The following is a 23,833-nucleotide window of genomic DNA, read 5'->3' on the forward strand; positions in this document are numbered from 1 at the left end:
GTAGATAGAATGTATCTGGAAATACCCTGCTGTCACACTGGTCCGGCAGAGTGGAACATGAGGAAGAACCCAGCTAGTCGCTCTCACACTGCTGTGGAAGAGCATTTATAGGTAACCCCTCTCTTCGGGACCTTGCCTTTTTACACACTGGTTGTCTTCATTTCCTTAGGGTCTGTATCATTACCATGGCCCCTACAAAAGAATTCATTAAAGATATAATTGCCCAAGTCATTGGATTAAAGAAGTCAGGCCATGGAACTAAAGAAATCAGTGAAATGGTGGAGGTGGCCAAGCCCAAATTCAAGAGATGTGTGGTACAATTTTGGGAGGAAAGAGGGCTGGAGATATCACCCCAGTAACCTAAGATAGGGCATCCTAAGAAGACTTTTCCAATGGTTTTGAAAATAATAAAGCATACATGAGAGTCAAATCCACTAACAAAATCAAAATCTCTGAAGGAGAAATCTTCTTAAGACCTCCTGTACCAGGTTACTGGGATGGTATCTCCAGCCCTCCTCCCTCCTGAAATCACACAATGTATCTCTTGAATTTGGACTTGGGCACCTTCAACATTTCAATGATTTCCTTAGTTCCATGGTCTGCCTTCTTTAATTCAATGACTTGGGCAATTACCACTTTAGTTAATTCCTTTGTAGGGGCCATGGTAATAATACAGACCCAAGGGATATACAGAAAACCAGTGTGAAAAAAGGCATGGTCCCGAAGAGAGGGGTTACATGTAAATGCTCTTCCCATGGCAGTGTGGGAGTGACTGGCTGGGTCCTCCCTCACATTCCACTCTATTGGCTCAGCATGACAGCAGGGGGTTGCCAGATACATTCTATCTAAATAATTCAACCTCAGGAAATACCTTCCTATTTTCATCATAAATATGTAGCCGCATGGGATAGGGGCCACATAGTTTTGACAAGTACAGTACTGTACTTCTCTGTCAACTCTGTCATATGCCTTCTCTAAATTCATGAAAACCCAAAAGTCATCCTTACCTTTTGTCAAAATTTCCTCATATTTTCATATTCTGTATTTTCTCATATTTCTTCTATTCCAGAGACTTGAACTTTGCACCCTCTTCCTTTCTGAAACCCACATTCCTTTTCTCTAATTACTTATTCTGTCCCCCTCCTAATCTATTCTTGTTATTACCCTGCACTGTACTGAAGAGAGGAGAAAAGGAACCATGAGAAGGATATTATAGACAAATGCAAAGAGCAACCCAAACTATTCTATCGGTATGTGAATGGTAAACTTAAAAACAAACAGGAATTGGTGAAACTATGCCAAGGAAACATAGAATACACAGAAGATTTAGAGATGGCCGAAGTCATGAACAATCACTTTAAATCTGTTTTCACCAGAGAGAAAATACCGAATTGTGACATAGACAAAAACAAGAAATCTCCCCTCATGAATGAGTTTACAGCATCACTAAAGGAAATATCAGAACATTTATCAAGACTGGATGTCAGAAAATCACATGGCCCGGACGGTATTGCAAATTGGATTCTAAAGGAGTGCAAAGAAGAACTAACAGACAAAATACACATCTTAATAAACAGCTCACTCAAAGAAGGAAAGATACCCGAGGACTGGAAAAACGCTAACATTGTACCAATACACAAAGGAGGAAACAAAGAAGAACCCACCAACTATAGGCCAGTATCACTAACAAGCACCATTGCCAAAATTTGTGAGAAAATAATCAAGAATAGATGGGTAAAACATCTGGAAGACAATGACATATTAAACCCAAGACAATTCGGATTCAGACAAGGAAGATCATGCTCCACAAACTTAATATGCTTTTACTCAAGACTAATAGACATAGTGCAAGAAAGAAATGGATGGGCTGATTGTGCATTCCTAGACTTGCAAAAAGCCTTTGACAAAGTACCACACAGAAAACTACTAAAAAAAACTGGAACACATAGGAGGAATACAGGGAAACCTACTAAAATGGATAGAGGACTTTCTGACTGGTAGAAAGATGAGAGTAGTGCTCAGAGAAAAATATTCAGACTGGAAAGAGGTGATCAGTGGAGTACCGCAAGGATCTGTGCTGGCACCAATAATGTTTGCTATCTATATGAATGACATGGATGAGGACGTGAACTGCTACATGAGCTTCTTTGCCGATGACGCCAAACTACTAAGGAAAATAGAAACTGATGAGGACTGTGAAGCACTGCAAGAAGACCTAAATAGGGTATGGAACTGGAGTCAGAAATGGGAAGTGGACTTTAATACGAAGAAGTGTAGCATAATGGAGTTTGGAAAAAGCAAAAACAGAATATCAGGAAAATATACAATTGGAACCAAAGAAGTAAAGAAAGTAGGATCCGAAAAAGATTTGGGAGTAATTATCACGAACGACTTGTCCTATGATATACAGATTAACAAAATTGTCGGGGAGACTTACAACTTGCTAAGATCAATAAAAGTGGCGTTTACATACTTGGACGAAGACATGATGAAAAAAATATTGGTTACATTGATAAGGCCTAGATTAGAGTATGCAGCGACATTGTGGTCCCCCAGTACCAAAAAGAATATAAAGAAAATAGAAAGAATCCAAAGAGCAGCTACAAAAATGGCACCTGCACTTGCAAACCTATCATACGAAGAGAGATTGGCTAAACTGGAGTTACCGACACTGGAGCAAAGAAGAGAGAGAGGTGACCTATTGACCATCTACAGAATCATGAAAGGCACAGAGGTACTCGATAGTGAGAACTTGCTTAACTGGGACAAAAGAAACACAAGAGGACATGGAAAGAAAATAAAAAAACATAGCTATAGAAGAGAACTGAAGAAAAACAGTTTTCCTCATAGAGTTTTGGACACTTGGAACAAACTGGACAATGAAATAGTATGCGCAAAAACCATTCATGAGTTTAAAAACAAACTAGACACTGCAAGATACAAAGGCGGGACAACACGAGCATAGCTCCCCTTCCCGCAAAATACAACTAGGTAAATACAACTAGGTAAATACTTAACAGGTTGATTTAAAAAAAAAACCCACTGCATTCAATCTTGTCTCTATTTCCCTTGTATAGCAGAAATGTATGTACACTTCTCCAATCCACTTGTACACTTCCTTCTGTTAGATGTACATTGCACAATCTCACCAGGTATTTCACTGTATCTACTCCCTTTATTAGACATTCCACATGAAAATCTGATCCAGATGTCCTCTTACTTTTCAATGCAGTTTGTATCTCCTCTTATGCTGCAGCCTTTCCCTTTACTCTCATCACAGTCATTCTCCAAAAATTTGTCATCTTAATCAGTTTCCCTGTACCCTTCTATTTTTAGCAGTTTGATCAAGACTGATGAGTTAAACACCATATGAGGATGGAGCCTTTATTTGTATGACGTTTCGCTTATTACAGCTTTTTCAAGTACAACCACTCCTCGTTTAACGACCTACTCAGTTAACGACAACACGGAGTAATGATGGGCTTTATGGCAGACCAATATTCATTTAACGTAAATCTCCCGATGTTACAACGTCGTGTACGATAAGTTGGCTGAGGCAAATTTGTATGATGTTATAAATAAACTTGTACGGTGGATATTAGCTGTGGGGTAAAGTGTTCTGAAGCTTAGGTCTACATTACCATCCTGCAAGCTGCAAAAACTACCTGGGGTACAGTATATACCGGCATTGGTAAATCTTTAGTTTCGATCATGGGCACAATATAGCAATAGAAAATTAATTATTAATTTTGTAAATTATAATGTATCAACGTAATATACAATTTTGTGAGCGAAAAAAAAAAAGGTACTAAAACAGATTTCGTAAGTAACGAAGTAGTGTCGGGTGAATGGTACGCCATGTTTGTTATGATAGTTGCCGACGTCAAAGAAATGAAAGGATGATAAATTCGTCTAACCTAAACTAACCTAACCTAACCTGTGTTTAATAAATCATTACCTGCAAATTTAATGTCATCCTGCTTGTCCTCGTTTTCGTTGTCGTGAGAGACGTTGGCGGGCTTTTCAACCACTCTCTCAGCTTGCGGGGTATACAAAGTTCTTGCAGCTTGAAGGAATGCTTGTATCTCTGCTCCATAACATTCCTTCAAGAAAATGTACCTGGCGAGGTACTGTCGGAAGTACCGAGGCCGTCAATTGACAGACGACAAGATGGCATCCCGATCCTATGCTACCGACTTTGTTCATTAGCATATTTGCTTGTAGCAAGGTTTTTTTTTTCATTTCCGCCCACAAAATTGCATATTACGTTGATACATTTTAATTTACAAAATTAATAATTAATTTTCTATTGCTATATTGTGCCCATGGTCGAAACTAAAAAAATACCCCGGTACTTAATATGGAATGTCAGCATACGCGGATTTGGTCATACACGGTATTTTCAGGAACCTAACCACCGCGTTACTTGAGGGCTTTCTGTACTATCAAAACAGTAAATAAAGCTTTAATGTACTGTATAAAAGAGGGAAAATACACTAAAATAAAGATGCATGTATTGCTGGACATTGTACATACAGTACATGTATGTATATGTATACACTTTCGCTTAACGACCAATTCGATTAACAACGGCGACGCTGGTCCGAATTGTCGTCATTAAATGAGGAGTGGTTGTACAAATAATAAGTGAAACGTTGTACAAATAAAGGCTCCGTCCTCATATGGTGTTTAACTCGTCAGTCTTGTCAGCAACTGCCATTTTCATGAAAATTCAGTTTGATCAAATCTACCCATCTTCCACTCACATCTTCACTTCCATTAACATCTGTCCATCTGCACCCTTTACCCTATTCTATTTTTCCAAACTCACCTCTTCTTACTCTTTTCATTTCCTTCCAAAATATATTTTTATTTATTTATTTATTTATTTTTTTTTTTTCAAAATTCTCCTTTAGATATCTACCTGACATCACATCTGATCTCCTTTTGGCCTCCTTTGCTTTGTATTTTGCTTACACCCTCTTTACTGTATTCATGAGATATGCCTCCTCATTTCTTCTTTGCAGTTATTCATCTGATGCTTACTTCTTTTCTACCATCTTTTGCCTTAGATTCTTTGTCCTGCCATTTACTGTCTCTTCTGTTCTTCCCCATCCTCATCTCATATTGTATTCATATATCAATATAAAGTTAGTGTTATGTAGTGCCATATGATTCTGTGACCAGTCATTGTTCTACCAGCACTTTTCATAGTCATTGGTTATAATGATTATTTAACATTTATTTCCCCTTTTTTACAGGAGAAATATTATTGACCAAATGATGCATGTGATGGAGATGTACAGTAAGAATCTTGAAGGCCTGGTATCTGAACGAACACAACAGTTGCGAGAAGAGAAACGCAAGGCAGATGTGCTCTTGCAAAGAATGCTGCCATCGTAAGTAGTCCTCCTTTTGTCTTTTTCCTTTAAGGCCAAGTTATTCCATTACTAAATTTGAGGGAATCTGTACAGTCTGTCACTGTAATTCTCATGTGTATTCTTTTTCAATTCAAACTCTATTGTTGTTGTTGTTCCTTAGACTGTCTGGCCAAGCAGTCCCATCTCTCTGAGGAACATCATGGCTGGAATGGGGTTTTCCCACAAATCCTTTATGGAATGTATATTGTGTTGTTGGTGTGCATGATTGTGTACAGTGCAGTCTTCCATAATGTTATGGTATATATGCAATGCAGTTATCCAGTCTCTTCTTATAACTTAGAAGGGCTGGATGGTGGCCACACTGCAGTTTGACCAGGTGGACCCTGTCCTCCCTTGGGGGGAGAGGATTCAGAGGGATGAATATCAAGGGGTCTGGCATGCAGCAATCTATTGTGTTTTAGTTCCTTGATGGAACAGTAAGTGATATGATTATGGATACACTTCCAGAGGCTGGTGTCTGGTGATTGTGGAGAAAAAGAAGAGAGTATTTGAGTGTGATATAAGTATTTGGGTGTTGTTTTGATGTTCTGCCATGTAATGTAGTTGGTGTGCTGTGTTTGTGGAGGATGTGGCAAATGTTTGTGTGCCTCTCATGTCAAAGTGATTTTTAACTTTGCCCAAACATAACATGGTTTTACACCACTATACTCCACAAATACTCTTCTGATGAACCTCTCACAAAGAGTTTTTGATTGCATTACTTCAGGTAAGCTTCCACACGGATCACTTCCCATAACATAAGACAGTAGTAGAGCTTTCAATGCCATCCCCCCATCACAATCTCACTAATAAGATAAACAACACAGGTGGTACCAAATGGTACCAAAAGATGGCTGGCCAATCATCTGGCAGATAGTAATGCCTATGTGTCATATAATGGCCAGTCACTACACATCAGAAACTTTAGGAATGAGCTGAAGCTGAAGATCACGTGAATGTCAAATGTAAGGCCTAGAATTTTAGGGTTCTTTATAAGTGAAAGTGTTTGGCCATTTAATTTTGCTGTAGAGTGGTTTTGAGAAATAGTTGTCTGAAATAATGTTATTGATGGTGTTCTGGGGTGAGGCTTCCATTCTGGGATGGGTGTAGGGTAAATTTATGCTTTGACTCAGGAAACCCCTCCTTATAATAAGGAAAAGGCTTTTTGCTATATGTGTGTATGATTGAACTCAGATAAGGTATTTTTCGATAAATCATAAGTATTTTAATATGAATTTCTTCTTAACTGATACACAGTAATGTCCTGTAGATTTAAAAGTTTAAGCAGAAATCATGCACCCTATATTGGCAAAATCTTTATTGAAAGCCAGGTAGGAGAAATCAGCATCACTTCAGGCAGTTAAAGAATCAAGTTTTCTCCATCTGTTGCAGGTCAGTGGCTGCAAGCCTGACAAGAGGCATTCCTGTTGAACCACAAAGTTTTGATGCTGTAACCATTTACTTTTCGGACATTGTCGGCTTTACAGCTCTCAGTGCTTCAAGTACACCCATTCAGGTCTTGATTTTCATGTTGATGCTTTAATTTTCATGTGAATGTATTTTCATGACCTTACCATATATTTGTTTTGTAAGTGGGCTATTCATGTGGAGAATCACATACCTTAATGTGTGAAATGTTAATCAATTTACATACTGTGAATGATGCTCAGTTGTGGGTTCTTTTTTATATGCTGAGATACATACTATGTACCATATTACCATTGTTATATGTTTTGTGATTGCAGGTAGTCAATTTCTTAAATGACCTGTACACCCTCTTTGATGAAATAATTCGAGGCTATGATGTCTACAAGGTAGAGACCATTGGTGATGCTTATATGGTTGTCTCTGGACTCCCTACTCGCACTAGACAACATGCAGGCGAGGTGGCCTCTATGGCTATTGATCTTCTTGAAGCTGTCAAAACAAGGTTTACCATTGCACACAGACCAACAGAAACTCTGAGACTTCGCATTGGACTCCATACAGGTCCTGTGATTGCTGGTGTGGTAGGAATCACCATGCCAAGGTACTGTCTCTTTGGAGACACAGTAAATACAGCCAGTAGGATGGAAAGGTGAGTGATAGTGACTTCATAATAGAGGTAAAGAGAATATTGTACTGATATATTTTATTACAGGTATCTATAATGATGTAGGCATTACATGTACACATACACTTAGTTGTTAGCCATTTTTGTGAACAGATGTCTTCACTCAATAGTTCTGATAGCAGGATCAGTCAACTAGGTGATACCTTTAACCACTTCGGTACAATGACTCCTACGTAGGTGTCATGAGACACAAGTGGGTACACGAGAATGCCAGTTTTGTGTCTTGATTATATATATATTTTTTGTAATTGTACATGAGTTACCACCAGATTTTGTGAACTAGTTTGATCATGTTTTCTGTGTTTATTATTATTCAGAGTAAAAGAGAATGAGTAAAACAGCAGTGACTTTATATTTTATATTGTGAGTAGTGTAATGAATCGCACATATGGCAGCTGATGCTGCGTGTGAGAATTTAACTCATACTGAACTGGTTATGGTAATAAGAGTGATTACTTAGGGTTATTTTATGCAAAGAAAAAAGACAAGGAATAGTGTAAAGTAGATCAATCAGTCTGTTGCTCCAGGTTTCTTTTGCAGAAGATCTGTTTTCCTTAGATAACTGGCAACAGCCTCCAGGTGGGTCCACAACATATTTGAAGATGCTGTAAAAATGATGAGAAGAGTGAAAAATGAGGAGGACTGTAGACTAATGCAAAAAAGATCTAGACACTATTTTTGCATGGAGCCAAAAGTAGGAAATGAATTTCAATACCAAAGAAAGGCAAAACACTGGAAATTGTCAATAGCGGCAAAAGACCAACCTTAAACCATTCATTGGAAAGAGAACCCATCACAAAAGCAAAAGAGGAGAAAGATATGGGAGTCACCTGACAGACATATCAGCAGGATTGCCATTCCTTGGAAAGAGAACCCATCACAAAAGCAAAAGAGTAGAAAGATATGGGAGTCACGTGACAGATATCAGCAGGATTGTTGGAGAGACGTATAGATCACTGCAAAAGATTAAAGTGGCTTTTCACCATGTGGATAAAGAGATGATGAAAAAATGATCAAAATCCTGGTCTGTCCAAGGTTGAAATATGTGTTTGTGGTATGGTCCCCACACAGAGTGAAGGATATAAGCAAGATCAAGAAAATATGAAGGGCAGCAACCAAACTGGTCCCCAACTTGGCAGGTAAACCATAAGAAGAAATGCACTTGGTCTGCCAACCTTGAAAGATTGAAGAGAAAGAGCATTGATAGAAGAAATCTCTTGAATAAGGATGGGAGGTGTTTAGGAGGTCTAGGAAACAAATTAAGAAAGACATATATCTAAAGGATGTGAAGAAACAGTTTTCTATATACTCATAGATGGATAAATACTTAGCATAACCTAGATGGTAGCCCAAACTTGAACTATACATGAATTCAAATCAAAATATAATTGGAAATCAAGAAAATAGATTAAGTTGAAAGTTTATATAAATTAGAGGCTTGGTATGATTGGAGAGTAGGAGATGGGATCCAATGAATATTGCTCCTTTCCTGTATACTAGAATTAGATAAATACAAGTCACCCAGGGAACATGTATTCTGATGATGTCTAGGGATGATTAGTGTGGAGTATTGTAGTATGTGGTGTTCCGTGTCATTTGTGTAGTGATTGCATATGGAGGAGTTTGGATCTGTGGCCAGGGCTATGCTTCTGCAATGCCCAGCTTTCAAGTAGCTTCACCTAGTGTCAGAATAAAAAAGATTGCACCACCTCAAGAAGATGGATGGCAGTTATCCACAGGATTCTGCCAACGTCAAATGGACACAAACAACCATTCCTCCTCATGGAGGTATGCCCCCAAGGGCCAGTACCTGATATCCAGGCTGGACCACAGGGTGTGAAATAGAAAGAAGGAAAATCCAGATTTATAAATCAGGTGATTAAGTAGATATGGTAGCTGGCAGAGGTAGTTTGGATCTTGGTACCAAACCTGACCAAGAGCAGGATGTTAATTTGAGCAAAATTATACATTAATGCAATAGGAAAGATGGATCAGTCAAAAACAAGGAACACTACAATGAATGAGGTACTGATGACAGTATTAGAAGATATGATAAAAACAAGACCTGAGTGTACCTTATATATATATATATATATATATATATATATATATATATATATATATATATGCAATAAAAACACTAGGAGCGTGTGTTCACAAATGCGTAAGTAACCACTGGGAAAAGTAAACTAACGAAGCAGAGCGCTTTCGTATAATTACATCTTCAGTGCAGATACAAAGAAGGAATTATAAGATGAAGAAACAAGGTACAGAATATATGACATAGTGAAGAGGGCATTCGGAGAGGTAGTGGAAGAAGTACACGTGACGGACGTTTGGGCCGTCCTGGTAGTCAACAAGTATGGGACGTTTGGGCCGTCCTGGTAACCAACAAGTATGGGACAACTGCTCATAATTTATATTACAATTCAAACAATTTTGAAATTTCATGAGAAATAAAACTATCTAATTTGTACAAACCTTGATGAAGATTAACATTTATCCCCTTACTAGATTTGATCAAACTGCATTCAATTAAATTTCTTTCTGTTATGTTGTTGTTGTATGTGATGACTTTAGCGTTATCCCAGTCAACTGGGTGGTTAAAATGGTTCATGTGGTTGAATATACCGCTAGATTGGTTTCCCTCTCTAACATATTTCTTATGTTGATTGATTCGTGTTGTGAGTGTTTTAGCAGTCTGACCAACATAAAACTGATTACATGATTTGCAAGGTATTTTGTACACACACCCTTTATTACTATTGACAGAATTATTTATGAGCAGTTGTCTTACAGTGTTCTTATTATTGAAAACTACATTAATGTTAAATTTACGTAATATATTTGGAATATTTTGCATTAACATTAATGTAGTTTTCAATAATAAGAACACTGTAAGACAACTGCTCATAAATAATTCTGTCAATAGTAATAAAGGGTGTGTGTACAAAATACCTTGCAAATCATGTAATCAGTTTTATGTTGGTCAGACTGCTAAAACACTCACAACACGAATCAATCAACATAAGAAATATGTTAGAGAGGGAAACCAATCTAGCGGTATATTTAACCACATGAACCATTTTAACCACCCAAAGGAGTTGATCTGGGATAACGCTAAAGTCATCACATACAACAACAACATAAGTACAGAATCCTTTTTTTTCCAGAAATTTAATTGAATGCAGTTTGATCAAATCTAGTACTTTTAGGGTGATAAATGTTAAATCTTCATCAAGGTTTGTACAAATTAGATATGCTTTTATTTCTCATGAAATCTCAAAATTATTTGAATTGTAATATAAATTATGAGCAGTTGTCCCATAAACTTGTTGTTACCAGGACGGCCCAAACGTCCCCATACTTGTTGACTACCAGGACGGCCCAAACGTCCGTCACGTGTACTTTCTTCCACTACCTCCTCCGAATGCCCTCTTCACTATGTCATATATTCTGTACCTTGTTTCTTTCATCTTATAATTCCTTCTTTGTATCTGCCTTTCCCCCCCTGAAGAATGTAATTATACGAAAGCGCTCTGCTTCGTTAGTTTACTTTTTCCTAGTGGTTACTCTACGCATAATATCTATATATATGTATATATATATATATGATATATATATTATAGATATATATATATAATGTATGTATATATACAATAATATATATATATATTGCATATGTATATATAGATATATATATAAGATATATATTACATATATATAATATATATAATATATATATATATATATATATAATATATATATATATTATATATATATATCAAAAGGCTTTTTCCTCCTTCCAAGGAAGGTAGCCAGCCAAGACTTGCATCCACATCCCACCAATCTCACACTATCCATCACCCATTTATTTTCCTTTCGTCTTAGTTCCCTGTGGATTAGGGCCATGACTATCCCCACCTGCCCATGTCAGAAGTAATGCAGCAAGACAATGTAATCAACAAACAATTACTCAGTGGGAAAGAACAAAACATTTGGAATATCAGTTGAATGAAATGACCAATTTAAAAGAAGACCAAGATATAAAGATTGATAGATAATTATTATGAAAAAAAGATAAATTAGAGGATTGAAAAAAGCAAGGTGGCCAAAATTAAGAAAATGTAAATGAAATTACACATGAATAAAAAGGATAGGAAAAGGCACAAGAAGAAAAAGTCACTCTCAGTGAGCTTATAGAGCAGCAGAAGAGGGAAGAGTGGAAGGGTGTGGAATAAGAACTGGTAAAGGTACTTATCGGTAGAGAAATGCTGATAAGTGAGGTAGATAATGAAAATGTGTTATTATTATAAGGTAGAAAAAGGAACATGTTCCAGTATGAATAGAAATAGAAAAAAAAGATGGAAAGCATGGGAAAGTATAGAAATAATCATGGACAATAACACTTCATATATACATACATATACCAAGGCTTTTTTCCCCTTACAAGGGGGGTAGCCAAAAAGAAAAAGGCACAAAATCATTCCCACCCATTCCATCCCTGAATACACTCCACAGATAACACCTCAAACCAGACAAACACCCTCCCTCTTAATATTTGCACGCACCATCCTGGATACACGGGTCACCCTGCACCTTGTCCACTGCCCTGGGTCAGAAGCAGTGTCGCAAGACTCAACAGCACATCCACAGCAAGGCCGCTTCATTAAATCGCGATCTCCCCCCCCCCCCTCTCCGTCCCCCCATTGCATAAAATGAGAAGACGGGGAGAAATCCCTTCGGGCTGCGTCAAATTTTGCTCACACATACTACCTCACCCCCCATCCACCCGCCCATTCCACCTTCATATATGAACCCATTAAACTCCGATGACAAGATTCTTGTCATTTGGTCAAAAAAACAAAAAATCATAAAACACCAAAATGTTGATCAAACACCCAGAAAAAAAAAAAAAAAAAAAAAAAAAAATGACATCAGTCCTCACCGCCTTCGCGAAGCGAGGACTGACGTCATATTTTTCTGTGTTTGATCAAACATTTTGGTGTTTTATGATACACTCACAAACACTCTTTTGTTTTATTGACCAAATGACAAGAATCTTGTCATCGGAGTTTAATGGGTGAAGGATGAGAACCTTGTTGTTGTTGTCGTTCCCTAGACTGTCCTGTCCGAGCATCCCCCGTCCCTCCCCAAGGAAGGCCACACCGAGACTGGGTTTTCCCACAAAATCCTTTATAGATGTATGTTTGTGCCAATTATTGTTTGCGTGCATGATTGTGTATTAATGCAGTCTTCCATTATGTGTTGTATGGTATGGGGTGAAAAGTGTTACATCCCTGGGCAGCTGTTCACAACACGGTCGTCCAGCCTCCTCTGGTAGCTTAGAAGTGCTGGGTGGTGACCGCATCGCAGTCTGGCCAAGTGGACTCTGTCCTTACGTGGGAGAGAGGATTCAGAAGGGTGGATATCAGGGGGTCTGGCATGCAAGCAGTGTGTTGTCATTTCAGTGTGTTAATGGGAGCGGTGAGTTGTTATGATTATGAATATGTTTCCGGAGGCTGGTATTTGGTGGTTGTGGAGGAAGAGAAGAGAGTATCTTTGTGTAATAAAGGTCTTTGGGTGTCCAGTTTTAATGTTTCTTGGTGTGTGTGGGTGTTCTGCTATGTAGTATTTGTAACGGTGTGTGATGTGTTTTTGTGGTGGCTGCAGCAAGTGTTTTGTGTGCTCTCATGTCGAGGTGTTCCCTTGACTTTGAGGACTTTTGTCTTCATGGTGTAAATGGTCTGTAGGTGATGTATTTGTGCAGCCTGTATGTTTTTAGGCTTTGTTTTGTATGATTTGAAGGGTGTTGTGGTGTGTCTCACTGAGATTAGGAGCCCATGCAGGACTCGCATAATTCATCAACTGAGCGTATACATTAGTTTGGTATATTGTTATATTAGTTTCTTTGTTTTGTCCAAATGTTGTTCCAGTGATTGACTTAAGTGCGTTAAGTCTAGGTGTGCATAATGTTTTTTATGTTTGTGAGGTGTGTTTGAAAGTCATGGATGTATCCGTATGTTACACCAAGAATTTTCGGTGTGTTTGTGTGTGGTATTAGAGTGTTGTTGATGTAGAGATGAGGTATGTATTTGTGTTCGTTTTGTCCAGTTGGTGAGAATGTGTTTGCTGTAGATTTGGTTGGAGCTATTTGAGTGTGTGTTTGTGATGAACCATGTGTTGAGTGTGTCAAGGTAAGGCTGGATGTATTTTCTGCAGCTTTGTCTGATGTTACGGTGTGTGCATGCAAATGTTAATTCGTCTGCGTAAGAAGAGATCTGTGTTTCTGAGGTGTTCTGGCGTGGCGGTAAGTCATGCATGTATAGATTAAAATAATGTGGGGGATAGAACTGAGCCCTGCGGTACTCCGTTCTTAATGTTTCACTGATGTGCAGATGAGGCCATTATATGACACATGAGGCATTTCCTGCCTGCCAGATAATTGGCCAGCCATCTTTTTTTGGTGTTATTGTGCATGTCCTGTGTTTATTTATTTTATTTGTTAGGTTGTGGCGGGGGATAGCATCAAAAGCTTTACTAATGTCTAATGTTATAATAAGCGTTCTGTGTGGAGGCATATCTGAATTGATGCCATCAAAAATTCTTTGTGTGAGGTTTGTCAGAAGAGTTGTTGTGGAGTGTGGGAGTGGCCTAAAACCGTGTTGTGATCAGCAAGGGGAATATAACTAGGTGTGACAAGTTTAAGTATTAGGCCATTCAATGACTTTAGAGGGGGTGCAGAGAAGTGTGATTGGGGGGGGGCGGTGCGATGATGGGATTGTTTGGGTCTTTGTTCGGTTTTGGGATGGTGATTATTTTACCATGCTTCCAGATGTCGGTTTTATTGTTGTGTGAATAGCTGTAGTTTGCAATGTTTTGTGAGTTGCGTGTATTACCTTGTGGTCCAATGTGTTTTAGGTGGATGTTGCTTATGTTATCAGGGCCACAGCATAATGAGGTGTACTTTTGAGACTATGCATATGAAATGCCCTGTTTTGTTCTGACTGTCTATGAAGGGTGTATAGTCTGTAGTCTGTGGGAAAGTCTTTCTTAAGTCATAATGGTGCGTCGGTCGTCAGGGTGAGATGTAAGATGGCTCGTCTGTGCAAAATGACGTATGACGTGCGTTTGCTTGTTGTCCCCTGTTGTTTTTGAAAAAAGGGTTTAGATTACTGTTTGTTGTGATTATTGCTGCGTGAGAGCGTGTAGTGTTAGTGTTGGATAGTGTGATGACTGTTGAGTGTTTTGTACAATTTGCTGGTGTTTGTTTTGTGATCAAGTGTATTGATAAAGTTATTTGCCAATTTTGTTTGTTTTTTTGTTCATGTATTTTTATTGGCAATCACAGTGTATATGTTTGTATTTGGTCTGCTATGTTTTGAGGATAGGTAGCCATGTGGGGGTATCGTGTTTAATGTGTCACGTTGTCTGATGAGGCCTTGGATTTCTGGTGTGAAGTTGGGGTTGTTCCCTGTGATTTTCTGTTGCCTCTAGAATGTATCTCTTGTCTGCGTTTTTGTAATGATTGTATTAAAATGCGTGCACAGCATTGTTTATGTTTTTGTGATTGGTGTACTGTTAAGTGTTTCAAAAATGTTGTTCTGTCTCTTCATTTAAAGGCTTCCCAGTTAGCTCTCTTGTAATTGGTGTACGTGTGTTCTGTGGCCAGCTGTGGGGTGCATCTTGTTTTGGTGGTGATGAATGATTGGAAGGTGGTCAGAACAAGGGCTCCGACCACTCTCCATGATGTTGTTGGGGTTAGGCAAGGGGGGAGCAAAAGGTGATATCAGGAGAGGAGGGAGTGTAGAGGGCTTGGTAATGGGGATAAGTGTATGATTATGCGTGTTGTTCATAAGATAGTCAATGAGTCGAGTTGATCTGTATATCAAGGAACACTCTGTTCCTGTGTCGGGTTGTCGACAAACCAGGCAAGACGACTTGGCGTTGAAGTCACCACCCATGATCAGTTGGGGATTGAGGTTAGTTGGCTGAGCTGAGGTCTGAAGGTGTTTGGAACTGTGGGGGGATGAGGGTTGGGGGGAATGTACATGTTAACTATTTCCCTGTTAGTGTTGAAATTGTTGCCTGTCGCGGATACGAATGGATTGGGGTTTCTGTTGTGTTATCTGTGGTAGGGAGGAGAATTTTGGTTGTGGCACTTGTGTCCACAAAACAGATCCACAGCGAATGGTGGATCAGGGTGACGAGTCCACCGCCATTGCCGTCAGTCCCGGTCTTTGTCTGATGGTGGTGTAATTATGAGAAATGATGGTGTTTTGTGTGAGTGTCTTAATTTTGTTTCTTGTAGAATTGCAATGTGTAATCACCCGTTGTGTTGTTTAAGAAAAAAGGGTTCAAGTTCATGTTTTTTTAGTGTTGAATACCGTCAATGTTGTGTTGTAATATGTTGTTGTGGTGTTTTGTATGTGTTGTATGTTGCCGTATCTGGGGTTGAGGTTGGGTGGTAGTGGGGAAGGGTGTAGGATCTGGGTCAGAGGGGGGGAAAGGAGAGAGATCGGGGACAAAGGAAGGGGAGTACTAATCGGGGGTAAGGGGCAAGGGGAAATTGGGAGTGGGTTAAGGGTTGTTGGCTGTGGTTGGGAGGTGGGTTTGGGGTTACTGGAGGGCAGGTAGAACATGTCCAAGTGATTGTGTATTGGTTTGTGTCAGCAAGTGTTGTACAAGTGAGGTGGCCCAGTTTTGCACATATTGCACTGACTGACCCTTTGTCTTGTTTGCTCGAAGTAATGGGTTTAGAGCATGTTGGGCATTTGTATTTTGTGGTGGGTTAAAAACCCCAGGATTGCTTCTCTACATCTCCGGCCTTCTAAAATAGAAGAGAAGAGGGGTGATCGCCGGAAAATGACCCCTCAGTGCAGAAAAAACGTAACATTGTGTTTTGGAAAAATAGGATTGTGGTAATCCCCCAGGTAGTCGGAGCTCCTCCTTGGTGATCGGTGCCATCTGCTTAGAGCTGATGTCCTGGTGTAAATGCTGCTGTTTGTCCCCCAACTCTATGGGGGTTGGAGGGGCCTTGTAGGTTAGGCAGATATGTACAAGGAGGTGCATGGCCAGTGGAAATGAAATCTAAATCATAATAAATTTGACATAAAAAAATAGGAGGGATGTAACACAGGAAGAAAGAGAAAAAAGATGGAGGTAAAAGATATGGAAGAAAGACGATATAGAGAATGAAAGAGAGAACTGAACAGAAGACACATTTCTATTGTGGAGTGATTGGAGCTAAGGACATGGTGTTGAAGAAAAGATCTGGAGGTGAAAGAAAGAGAAGTAAAAAATTGAGAAGACTGGAAGTAGCTTACACTAATGTAGATAGATTTACTATAACATGATTAGAGGTAGAGATAGATGACTAGAGGAAAAAGAATCAATCATGATGTGCTTTGTCAGGATCAACAAAGTTCAATGGAAATATTGCTATGTAAATGGGAGAAAATACAATAAATGACAGAGGGCTAGAGAAGAAAAAATGCAAAATAAGAAGAATAAGAAAAAGTAATAAGCTGGTTGAAGTGATAATGCAAGAAAGCAAGGTTGAAATGATGTGAGAAGAAAGTAGAAAAAGAGACTTTACAGTGATATCAGTCATTCAATTCATTGCCCCTAGTGATTCTTACAGGAGACTCATGGCCTCCAGATAATCAGCAACAGCAACTAGATTGACCCGCAAGTCACTTAAGCTTGGATATGGTGGAGAGTAACCCCCTAATGGCAACCATCTTGTCTTGGTGTGGTGGTGATTTGGGGGGGGGGGGGAACTTGTATGTCCCTATGACCTGGTGAGCAAGGAGAGAGGGGGCTTCAGCCTCTGCTCTGCCCTACTTAGGGTTAGAGGGCCACCTGTGCTAGCAAGGTCATCAGAGGAACCAGACAAAATGTTCCAAGAGCTAAGCTTCCCATACAAACCAATGGTGCCACCCATCAGAAGGATCCTTATAAGGTCATCCTGTGCTGGATGGTTGGATGTCTGGGTTGGGATTAGTTGTGGAGGGAGGTCTTAGCTTCATCACAGACAAACTCTTGAATCAAGAGAAGCTGCTTTTTAAAAAGAGAATTAATGTTCCATTCTTACTTCCATGCACAAATAGTGTCTAAATCTTTTTGCAATACCCTATATTCCTTCTTGTTTTTCATTCTTCTCATCATCAGCAAACATGTTGACATAGCTTGTTGTACTTTCCATTGACATTGACATAGACAAGAAACGTTATTGGTGCAAGCATTGAACCTTGTAGAACTGTGCTGGTTACTGCTCTCCATCGTCCTTTACTTCTGTCCTCATGTATCTTCCTTTAAAAAAATCTTTCATCCATTGAAGTAGTTTGCCTCTTAGTCCTCCAATATGCTCCAATTTCCACATAATTTGACTGTGAGGTACTTTATCAAAAGCCTTCTCCAGGTCAAATACACAGTCCACCCAACCCTCTCTTGCATTACATCAATCACTCCCTAGGAAAAACTTAAAAGGTTTGACACACATGACCTTCCAGATTTGAAGCCAACCTGGCTGATAGTAAACTATCTAAATTAGCATGTTTCCTATGCACTGCCTTTTTTTTTTTAGACCATTTCCTCACATTGTGATTGATAACTCCAGAGTTTTTTCTTCCTCATTTTATTTTTTACTATGGCTTCCTAAATGAGCTTCTGTGTCTTTACACAATCATCTTCATTTGCATCATACTTATTCCCAATATTTTTATAATTTTTTTCTTGTGCTAATTTTCAAGGCTTGCAACTTCAATTTCATTTTCATTGGTGAAGGTGGGGCTGTCTCAGGGATGTGTTGTGTCACCATGGCTGTTCAATATGTACATGGATGTGGTGTTATGGGAGATAGGGGCGAGGGTAATGGACAGATGATTGGAGATGGCGAGAAATAGTGGAGGTGAGCAACTCGTTGTTTGCAAATGATACTGTACTTGTGGTGGGGTCAGAAGATGGACAAAATTGATAATGGAGTGTGGAAAGATATGTGATAGAATGAAGCTGAAAGTAAATGTGGGTAAAAGCAAGATGATATGTAAAAGGGATGAGGGTCACAACAATCTGGAGGTTAGAGGAAGTAGATAGTTTTAGTTATTTGGAGTCACATGTAGCAGGGAATGGAAGAGTGGGGCTGGAGGTAAACTGAAGAGTGAGGGAAGCTAGTAAATGCTATTGAGGAATGAAAAGTGTCATGAGAAATAGGAAACGGAAAACAAGAAGGAAAAGGAAAAAAATAAAAGTAATGTATACCAACATAGATGGTCTGATTTCAGGATTAGATGAATTAAATGATTATCTGGTGGAAGAAAAACCAGATATAATGGGAATTGTGGAGGCAAAATTAAAAGGTCCACTACCACCAAATAGTGTTGGACAAAGTTTAATCACTGGATGAAAAATAGAGAGGAAAAACAGGGTGGAGTCATGTTTTTGACTAAGAAGGGCTTAAATGTGACGAAGATCACAGAAGTAAATAATGTGGAATTGATTGTGATACAAGTTGAAAGTAGTGACCTGAAAAGTAGAAAATCTGTGATATATGTTCCCTCAAAAACACATTCTTGGAAAGAGAGTTACCATTCCAAATGTTGGAAGACACAAGGCAAACATTAAATGAAATACTGAAATGAGGAAATTTAGTAATTATGGGTGATTTTAACTAAAGAAATACATTAGGAGGAGATGACAGTGAAGGGTGAAGAAAACTTTTGGGGAAACATACTACTGGACATGACCATTGAATACACAATGACTCAATGGGTAAAAGAGAATACCAGATATAGAAATAACAAAGAACCATCAAGACTAGATTTAATATTTACCTCAGAGCCTGAAAATGTGGATAAAATGGAATGCAAGACACCAATAAAATGGAATGCAAGACACCAATTGGGAAGAGTGACCACATGCCACTTGAGCTTAAACTAAAAGAGGAAATATATTTGGGGAGAAACAAGGAAAACAGAAAAATAAGACTGATGTATAACAAAATGGATTTTGGGAAACTCAGAAAATTCTTTCAAAGAGTGAGTTGGGAAAACTTCTTTAATAAAGAAACACAGGTGGAAGAGAAATGGACAATATTAAAAGAAATCTATAGTGAAGGAGTGGATAGATGTGTACCAAAACAAAAAACAGGAAAAAGTGTACATTAAGTGCTGATATAACAACTAAGAAATGAATATGTAAAAATGTGCAGGGAAGAAAAAAATATATAAAAAAGACATAATAGACATATGTAAAGATCAACCTAAATTATTCTATAGATATGTAAATGGTAAACTAAAAAATAAACAAGAAATAGTAAAATTATGTCAAGGGAACATAGAATGTCTTTTTCATAGTGAATGGAGAGGGGTTGTGTATAGATGATGCTGTGATGCATGAGGGGGAGTGTGTGGGGATTGGGGGGGGTGAGGAAGTATGTATGAGAAAAAATTTGACGCAACCAGAAGGGATTTCTCCCTGTATTCTCCTTTTCTGCATGGGGGGATGGAGAGGGGGGATCGCCGAATTTATGAAGTGGCCTTGCTGTGGATGTGCTGTCTTGCGACACTGCTTCTGACCCAGGGCAGTGGACAGGATGCAGGGATGACTCCTCATCCAGGAGGTGCCAAGATGGGAGGAAGGGAGGAGGGTGGAGGGGAGTGGAATATATAGAAAATGGAATGGGTGGGAGTGGTTTCTATGCCTTTTTCTTTTTGGCTACATCCCGTGTAAGGGAAAAAGCCTTTGGTATATGTATGTATGTATGTTTTTTCCTCTCTGCACACTTTTACATATTCCTTTGGTTGATGTGTATTTGCCACTTTCTGTTTATGCCCTCTGTAACCTTTGTCACATTTTTCTTGGCTAGAAACATGGCTCCTTTGCCCTGTTTCTTGTCTCTGTTTTTCATCCAATGATTACATAATTCATGTTCAACACTGGTGGTAGTGGACCCCACTCTTTGCTAACTTTCCTGATTTTGCCAGTATGTCTTCTACTACCATTTGTGACATTAATTTTATCTTTTGTGGTTGATTTCTTTATTTTGAATATTTTCCTATTCTATATACTTCTATTTCTTCTTCTACTTCTTGGTCCTCTGTTTTGTACTTCTTTTAGAATTGTTTTTGCTATTTCTTTTTCTGCTTTTTCTCTTAACCCATTCAACTTGTGTCAGCCACTTGTGTAGATACGAAAAACCGCATATGGTAGGCCTCATGCCGCCCCATACATCCGAATATCATCTGATGCGGCTTGACCGCATGAGGATTGGCGTCATATTTTTCTGGTGTTTGATCAAGCATTATGGTGTTTTATGATTTTTTGTTATATTTGACCAAATGACAAGACATCTTGTCATCGGAGTTTAAAGGGTTAATTAAGTACCTAACCATGCCATGTCTTTCCTTTAGTCCATATACACTTTTTTTCATCCATTGTATCTCTAACCCAATTTGCTTTCTCTTTGATTACTTGAATAATTGTGTCCTTTGTATTCTCCTGCATTTTGTTGTACTATTTCTTTGAAAGCCATCTCTTCATTTTATCTGTTTTCATTCCATTTCTTATTCATCCACAAATTTTCCTCTATTAAATCTTTTTCAATTCTTTCAGACATTGCCTATATATATATATATATATATATATATATATATATATATATATATATATATATATATATTTTTTTTAGTTCTCACTACTGGTGGTATCTTAGTTTTTCATCCTTTCAGTTTCACATTTAACCTCAATTAGTTCCTTTTTTAATTCACTCAGTTCAATATCTATTTCAGCATTCTTTTTCTTTAGATCACACACCTCTTTGTTTACATTGAAATAGTCTTCTCTTAAATTCATAACCTCTTTTTTTAATTCTAGGAATTCTTTATCCCATGAGTTTCTGTTAAAACTTATCTCCCTTTCCATGTCTATGATTTGACTCAAATTTCTTCTTTCATACTTACCAATGAAAAAGGGTCATCAGTACTTAACCTTAACAGTCCCCTTGGTGTTTCTAGGCCTCTGTTTACATTAGATTTTGGTGGGTTTACAACAGAATGTCGAATGACAGAATGTCAAATGGTCAAAATGTCGACACGACAGATGGTCGAATGCGACATAATGTCGGAATATGCATTTCACTGATTATTCGGTCATGTGTGTCTTTTATATTATTGGCACTTGACCAATCGTGACTAAAAGAGGTTTGAAGATGGATATTGTTTTAAAGAAAATCTAAGTCGGCAATAAAGATCGATATTTCTCAAATCACTCGACCCATTATGGCCGCTAGGCATGATTTTCTTCTTTAACATAACAATGAAGATAAAACAACTTAAACAACAGTCACTTATACCAGTTCAATTGCAATTAAATTAATTAAAGGACTATTAATGAAACCACAGTGAATTGCGATTGCCTTATTGCAGTTGATAATGGAATCACACAAAACAAATTTTAACGTTTATTTCTATGTACACTGTCCTATCGAAGACATATTCAATGACTGAACGAAGACACATCAATGATTGAATGATTTATTCCAGTTGGTGGTGAAATGACACAAAACAAAGTTTTATGTTTATTTGATAATCTATTTTATATGTAAACTTCTTTTCACATTTATTTATACATAGATTTAAATATACAAGTATTGGTACAAATGGATTATATCAGAAAAAAATCAATATGTAATATTAACCCATTCAACTCCGATGACAAGATGTCTTGTCATTTGGTCAAATAAAACAAAAAATCATAAAACACCAAAATGTTTGATCAAACACCAGAAAAATATGACGTCAATCCTCGCTTCGCTCGCAGCGAAACGAGGACTGACGTCATATTTTTCTGGTGTTTGATCAAACATTTTGGTGTTTTATGATTTTTTGTTTTATTTGACCAAATGACAAGACATCTTGTCATCGGAGTTGAATGGGTTAAAAGTTAGACCTTCAACATATTCCTGAATGGATCGGTCCTCATACTGAGAAACAATGCGCGATATCCGTTTATTCGTTGATCTAACTGACTTCCTTGGTTTAGATGGCTCATGTCCAGCGATGAGCTGTGAGAGGACAGTTTCTGTGTGGGCTTGTTCATCTTGTAGACGAAGTATAAACTCGTAGATACTTGGGTGAGCCTTGCCAACGGCTACTTGAAACCGCTGATGCCATCCTTCAAGGTGGTTTGTCATTCTCAGTTCTTTCTGGATTACATGGTAATAAACACTCCATACTGCCGGTGGAAAACTTGGCTTTGTCCATGATCTATGATGCAGAGAAATGGCGAAGCTGGATGTACTGGTGTTCGTTGACTGGTATTTATAGTATCTGATGCATGTTTTTCTGATGTGATTTATGAAAGGGTTACATTCAGGAGGCATGTCTGAATTAATTCATGAAAGGCTCTTGAGATGAGGGGAGCAAAAGCCGAAGATATCCACAGACCTCTTCTGGAAGATGGCTGGAGAGTTCTTGGCATATTATCTGTGACGTCCCTTCCAAAGTTTCTTTGCCGATGTGCCTCATACTGGACATTGATTGCTGGACCTCAAACCCTTGCAGGATTTGGTCCATGTATATTGTGAGCATTTGTAGTTACTATCACATCAACAGTTACACCGTTTCCCGAACAGTCATGGTTCTCACAGCGCCAGTATATTTTTCCTTAACACACTTGTTTTTGGTATAAAGAAAACCTTCGTATGAAAGTTTTTTTCCTCCTTTTTGAGCAATGAAGAATTCTGCCATGTTTTCTTTGTATTGTAATCGAATGAATGTAGTTCAAGAATTGATTTTGAAATTAGAATATTTACTTTATGTACAGTCAAAAAAGTTTTTTTCCTCTTTTTTGAGCAACGAAGACTTCTGCCATGTTTTCTTTGTATTGTATTCGAATGAATCTAGTTCAAGAATTGATTTTGAAATTAGAATATTCGCTTTATGTATAGTCAAGAAAGTTGATTAGGAAAGGGCATCAAGTTTTTGGTGGATATTTCAGTGCAGTTGTTGAGCATGAACACAGGTTTGCTTTTTTGGGTCATTTTATGTACATAATCACATCAATATCTGAAGTTTCGAGATTTTGTTGCAGTCGACATTCTGTCGTTTCGACATATTGTCATTTTGACGTTTTGTCTTTCGACATTGTGTCGTGCACCAAATTTTGGTATAGCACCTCCAGAGGGCTTTGTGTTCGTATCGATATTTGATTAAAAATTGTTGCCATTTTCACTTGATCCTTCTTGATTTTGTTTTTGTTTGTTTTTGTTGAGTTTCTGTTAAAACTCATCTCCCTTTCC

At 38.2% G+C, this 23,833-nt stretch overlaps 1 protein-coding gene across 6 annotated transcripts in view; it reads left to right on the forward strand.

The window, feature by feature from the left end:
* The window catches only part of LOC143030942 (receptor-type guanylate cyclase Gyc76C-like), a 236,981-nt gene that overhangs the window by 208,029 nt on the left and 5,119 nt on the right, over positions 1 to 23,833 (forward strand). For all 6 annotated transcript variants that reach the window (XM_076194229.1, XM_076194230.1, XM_076194228.1 and 3 more), the window contains 3 exons: positions 5,262 to 5,399; positions 6,813 to 6,936; positions 7,166 to 7,497. In XM_076194229.1, coding sequence (XP_076050344.1) covers positions 5,262 to 5,399; positions 6,813 to 6,936; positions 7,166 to 7,497 — 594 coding nt within the window. The remainder of the gene's footprint in view (positions 1 to 5,261; positions 5,400 to 6,812; positions 6,937 to 7,165; positions 7,498 to 23,833) is intronic.

The sequence above is a fragment of the Oratosquilla oratoria genome, chromosome 12 (genome assembly GCF_046742065.1).
Source record: "Oratosquilla oratoria isolate Oo_2021 chromosome 12, ASM4674206v1, whole genome shotgun sequence".
NCBI classification, from domain to species: domain Eukaryota; kingdom Metazoa; phylum Arthropoda; class Malacostraca; order Stomatopoda; family Squillidae; genus Oratosquilla; species Oratosquilla oratoria.